The sequence below is a fragment of the Zophobas morio genome, unplaced genomic scaffold (genome assembly GCF_036711695.1).
Source record: "Zophobas morio isolate AGI-343-1 ecotype UQ-CSIRO unplaced genomic scaffold, CSIRO_AGI_Zmor_V1 ptg000267l, whole genome shotgun sequence".
NCBI classification, from domain to species: Eukaryota; Metazoa; Arthropoda; class Insecta; order Coleoptera; family Tenebrionidae; genus Zophobas; species Zophobas morio.
Genome location: NW_026972371.1, coordinates 80,674 through 86,673, shown reverse-complemented (window position 1 = coordinate 86,673; position 6,000 = coordinate 80,674). Strand labels below are relative to the sequence as shown.

The 6,000-nt window shown below is 19.0% G+C and overlaps 1 protein-coding gene across 1 annotated transcript; it reads left to right on the top strand.

Annotated features, from left to right (window-relative positions):
• The first annotated feature begins 200 nt into the window (after positions 1 to 200).
• LOC135119500 (soma ferritin-like) lies at positions 201 to 5,759 on the top strand. Its single transcript, XM_064043908.1, has 8 exons — positions 201 to 221; positions 717 to 825; positions 923 to 1,036; positions 1,096 to 1,190; positions 1,265 to 1,330; positions 1,521 to 1,674; positions 3,359 to 3,457; positions 5,700 to 5,759. Exons 3-8 carry the CDS (start codon positions 964 to 966, stop codon positions 5,726 to 5,728), a joined length of 516 nt encoding a protein of 171 aa, XP_063899978.1. The 5' UTR covers positions 201 to 221; positions 717 to 825; positions 923 to 963; the 3' UTR covers positions 5,729 to 5,759.
• Positions 5,760 to 6,000: the final 241 nt, after the last annotated feature.

Genomic DNA, 6,000 nt, shown 5'->3' with positions numbered 1-6,000 from the left:
ATTTTTTGGCGACATATTGTTTTAACAATGAACACTTTAAAGTATACTTGTTTAAGAGAAAATTTAGTAAAATAATTTTTTGTCCATGCGTAGTGGTTGACCGTAAGTAACGCAAATTTTATGGGATAAGTGACCTATTTCCTGAAAAGGTTAATTTAGTAAAGACCAGCAACTTTTCTCAATGGCTTCGCACAAGAGCTGGTTGGAACATTTCTAACGAGGTTGATCAAAATTTAATATATAGCTTTTATTATTAGATGACGTAATTTACTTCTTATAATAAGTTGAGTTCATATAAGAAAAACAAAGCAAAAACAATCATTATTATGTAATTATACTTTTATTAGAGATCCTAGTAAGTCTTTTGAACTTAAAAAAAAATTAAGGATAAGTGATATAAGAAAATTTTATTTAGTACGCGTTCCGTCGAAACGGAAAGATTGAATGAACGAAGTTTGCTAATTTTTTGTGTCTCATTTTCCTTTGCTCCACTCTGAAAAAATTTTTATACCTCGACTGTTTGTGGATACTTAAAAACTTTAGCACAGGGATATATTATAGTTAATCAAATGCACAAATTTCTTTGCGCCCGTTGACTAGTTATAGACATGTTTAACGGTTTAATATCCTTATTAAACGCAATTAGTATATCATTTAACTTTCTGAAAAAATAAGCGAAGCTTTTTTTTATTAATCTTTTAAATGTTTATTGCCAGTAACCAATTAAAAGTTGGGATTTACGGTCCGTCAATAACGACATAAAGTAATTCCCCTTCAAAATAAGCGCGTGACCGAATAAACTTTGCCATTGGAATTTTTAACGTGGTACATTTCTATTTTAGAACTCATGCGTTAAAAAAATAAATCTTACCGCCCCGACATAAACTAAACTTTTTTAAAAATTATCATATTTTATTTAAAGCGTCTTGAGCCTTTTCAGCAATACTTTGAGTGGAGAATAATATGGCGTGCAGAGAGAATTTTTCTATTGAATCCGAGATTGCTCTAAACGATCAAATAAATCTTGAGCTCGCTGGTGGGCCCATATATCATTACCTTGTTTATAATTTCTTTTTTTATTAAGCATATATGCAGCGAGTCATACTTATTTATCAATGGCCGCTCATTTCAATCAAGATGGGGTTGCACTTTCAGGATTTTATAAATTTTTTATGCATTCCTCTGAAGAGGTTTTATAATATTATCTCGTGTTTTAATACCCAGCTATAAGAAAAGGACTATTTTTAAATCTTTTACACATTAGGAACGCAATCATGCTAAGAAGCTTATTGAGTACCAAAACAAGCGTGGAGGCCAAGTTATTCTTACTGTAAGTGACTTTAAAGTTTATTTGTATTTGTGTACTATAGCACTATTCCTTGTAGAAAGTTAAATTTCTTTTAGTTCTGCTATACTTATACTATTTTTGTTTCTTTATTAATATTTATTAGAATTATTTGTAGTAAATAATGAAGCTATTTAATTAGCTTGTATTTTTATTTAATGTTATCTTTTTATAGGATATTAAATTTAAAGGTCCAGAGGCCGAAATCACGCCCCTCAATGCACTTGAAACCTCTTTAGAAATGGAGAAAAGTGTGCATAGAAGCCTTTTGGCTTTGCACGTTATTGCCAGCGATAGTCAAGATCATCAGTTTACCGACTTTATAGAAGGTTTTTTAGCAAAATAGTAATAAAGATTAATTTTTTAGTTACTAAACTTACTTTAAACAAAACTTAACCTTTTCAATTTTTCAATTGTATTCTTTTAGTATATATGAATTTTTTGTATAATTTATGAAGCTCTTTTATAAATTTATTGTCGTTTATTGTCTGAATTTTATTTTTTTAAAAAGTTTTAATTAAACATTTATATATAATTTAATAATGTCACTTTTTTTTAAATTAATTTATGCATTTTAATAAGCAACTTGTTACTTGTGAATTTAGATTTTTTTTGGATACTAATTTTTTTTGTTAAGTAAATATTTTTACTTTTTAACAATAATGTATATTTTTTTTTACAAAATTAATTTTTATCATTAAAAGTTTTCGATTTAACTTTAGCAATCATTTTTTTTGAATATATATTTTTTTAATAATTATTTTCAAATAAATATTTTTACTTTATATTTAAAAAAACTACCTAATATTATAAAGCGTTTTTTAAAATTTCTAAGGAGTATAATACTTAACATTTACTTTTATGATGTTGTTTTGAACTTTTATATTACTTGATTTTTTTTATACTTTCCAACTTTTTAGTAATTTTTATTTCAGTTAAACTACTAAAAGCTTATTTTTTATATTATTTTAGAAAATATCATAAAAATATAGGTTTCTTTTATTATTATATTTGTTATACAATTTTAAATTAGCTGATAGCACTTTAAGGTTGTACTTTTTATATATCATATTATAGATTGTTTTCATATTTTTCTAATTTTTGAAATTTTATTAATTTTTTAACGAAAGTCTTTTATATTTAACATTTAATTGGAAAATTGGTTGAAAAACTTTATTTTGTTTATTTGCTTATAATTTTTAATTTTATCTATTTTTTATTTTCAAATTAAAAAGTTTTAATTTTAAGTTTTATATATGAAATCTGTATGAGTTAAATTTTTTTGAATTTTAATTTTATCTGAAAATTATTTTTTTTATTTTTTATTGTTAAATTATTATATTTTTTCTTGAATTTAGGAATCTGATTATTATGATTTTTTTTGTTTATATTTTTTTAAAAAAATAATTTTAATTTTTTTAATTTTCTAATTTGCTTATAATTTTTGTAAAGAAGTCTATTAATTTTTAAATCTACTAACTTTTGTTATTTTTAAGTCACTGTTCTAGTTGTTTAAATAAATTATTTGTGATTATGAAGTTATTTTATTTTCTAGCTACTTTTTATTACGAAGACTTTATATAAATAAAAGATATAACTTTTTTACTTAATTGATTTGTTAATTATAAGGATTTTAAAATTTTATATTTAAAATATTATGAAAAATAGAAATTTTATAAGATATCAATTCTTTGTATTTTTTAGTTAGTGATTTTTATTATGAAATTTATATAATTTTATAAAGATTTGTAAAAAATATAATTATATCTCTTTTAAGTTAGCATAAAATTTACATTATTTTTAATTATTAATTTTTAGTAAATCTTTCTTGTGAAGATCATATTTTAATAAAAGATTTTCCTATTTTACCAAAATGATTTATTGTTAAATTTATATAAGTTTTTCTTGTTACTAAATTTGATTTTGTTGTGAATTAGAAAGATAATTTTTTTTAAATTTAAAAATCTTTTTAGTATTATAAAGTCTAAAGTCTAAAGATTTTATTTTTTGTAGGGGAATTTTTAAAAGAGCAAGTAGAATCTGAAAAGCTTCTTTCCGATATGATAACTAAACTCAAACTTTGCGGCGACGGTCTTGGCATTTTCATTTTCGGTATTAAAATTTTTTTAAAAATTTTAAGGAATTATGCATTATTTTTTTTTTTAGTATGAATGAAATATATATATATATATTTGGAACTATTTTTGCTGGATTATTATATTAGTAACATATTTTTTAATTAGTATTTCAATATATTTTTATAGCTCAATTATGAAATTTGTTTTATGATTTATTTTTAAACAATTATTTATAATTTAAAAAATACTATCATCTAGAATTTTTTAAACATTTTACTTCTATATAAAAAATTGTTTTAATATTTTAGGCTAAACTATACATTTTATAATTTTTACATTTACGAAATTAAATTTTTAATTTTTTTTTATTTTTTTTTTTTATATTTTATGTGTTCTTTTAATGTTTAGAATTTTTAATAAATTTTTTTAGCTTTTTTTAAAATTATTATGCGGTTAAGAAAACTTTTTAAAAATTTGAAAACAAAATTTATGAACAACTTTTATAATTTTAAAATTATTGTTTGGACTCCAGTTTATTTTTTATTAACTTTTGATTTTTATAATTCACTTTCAGAATAAACCATGAATTTTAAGTTAAATTAAATTTTTCTTAATAAATTTATTGACTTTTTCTATTATTGACTCTTAAAATTTTTATTAATATTTATGACTTAATAATTATAAAAAATAATTATAAATTTTCTGGTATTCAAATTCTAAGTTTTAATTATTATTTTATTAACAATTTTATTAATAATTAATGGATATTCAATTTTTTTTTGGTTTATAATTCGAATTAATTTTTTTAAAATTGTTATGGATAATTATAATTAAGTAAGAAATTTTCTTTTATATATTTAATAGTGTAAGAAATTACCATAAATCATTTTTTAAATAAAAATTTCAAAAATTCTTTTTTTGTTATAATAAAATTTATCAATTTTTTTTGAGTTTGTATTTTTGGATAAATTTAGTTTTTTATTTTCTATTTTTCAATTTTAAGTTGGTTCTCGCGAAATTTAGATTTTATAAATTATCTTATTTCTTTTGTTCGTTGATCCAATTTTATTATTTTTTTCTGCGTTTATATGTTGGTTTTAAATTTTACATTAATATATTTCTTTAAAACTAATATGCCATTGCCAATTTGGAAATTAGAAATTATTTTTATATTAATTATGTAATTCTTATTTTGTTTATCGAAATTTATTAACCCTAAATTCCAATTTGATTAAAATTTTATGCTTACAATTTCGTTATTAAATTGTACACTTTAATTTTATATTAATTTCATTGGGACGATTATAAAATTCTAAATTTAAAATTTTTTATTTTTATTTTTATAATTATTCTTATGTTTTATCGAAATTTTAATATTTTATTATTATTTTTATTAGTTTTTTTAGAATTTTTATTTTAGAATTTTAGTTTTTGGTTAACTTTTTGAATTTTTGAAATTTAGGAAGTTATTTTTATATAAATTATATTTTTTTATTTTATTCATGGAAATTAATAGTCTATAATATTTATTTTTATCTATATTTTCAGATATTATTTTTTTGAGTTTTCAATTTTGGTAACACTTTCAAAATTAATTTATAACTTTTATATAATTATTTTGTTTACCGAAATAAATAAATTATAATTTTTATTTTTTTCAATTTTTTTGGAGTTTCTATTTTTGGTTCTTAAATATTAAAATTTTATGATTTTTTATTTTAAATTTAATTGGGCAATTGTGAGATTTCAAATTTAGGAATTATTATTTTATTTATTTTATAATTATTTTGATTTGGTTTTTTAAAATTCATATATTCTATTTTGTATTTTATTAGTATTTGAGAATTTTTTCCTTTAAGTTTTTTTTTTTAGTAAACAATTTAGGAAATTTAGAGGTTATTTTTATATAAATAATTTAAATCTTTTTGATCGAAATTAATAAATTCTAATTTTAATGTTTAATTATTTTTTAGATTTTTTTTTGTTTTCGTTTTTGGTAAACAATTTTTTATATAATTTTATTTTTTTAGGTTTAATTTATAGTTTTTTATGAAAATTTTGGAGTTAATTATTTAAGAAAATTTAGAAGTTATTTAATTATTAATAACTTTTCAAGAATTTTTATTATCTTTTTGCAAATTGAAATTTTGCTAACCCTTTTTTTTATCTTTTAACTTTAATAAAAAACTTCTTAATTTAAATTTTATAAATATTTTTTTATTTTCTAAGTTCATATTATTTATATCCCTTTTAACTTCAATTATTTTTTTTAATAGACAAACATTTAAACGAGACGATGACGTGAATTGTTGTTGAATCTAATAATAAATTTTTTTAATTTCAATTTAATTATTATTATATAAGTTTCATTATATTTATATCTATATTGTATAACATTTTATAAAAGTTTTGATTAAATTTTGGTAAATTTATTAATTTTTTTTTTTGCAAGATTATTATTTATTATGAATTATTAAAAAAAGTAAAAAATATTGTAGATCTATATAAATTATAATTAGTTAATTTTTAAAATTTGAGTAAATTTATAATCCTTTTTTCTATATAATTGTTAATTCT

What these genes read in the sequence shown, in the direction of transcription:
- LOC135119500 (XM_064043908.1), top strand. Translation starts at nt 964, where the DNA reads ATGGCGTGCAGAGAGAATTTTTCTATTGAATCCGAGATTGCTCTAAAC. An exon ending in AATAAATCTTGAGCTCGCTG is followed by an intron (nt 1,037 to 1,095) that starts GTGGGCCCATAT and finishes GCATATATGCAG; the next exon opens with CGAGTCATACTTATTTATCA. An exon ending in TTATGCATTCCTCTGAAGAG is followed by an intron (nt 1,191 to 1,264) that starts GTTTTATAATAT and finishes TTTACACATTAG; the next exon opens with GAACGCAATCATGCTAAGAA.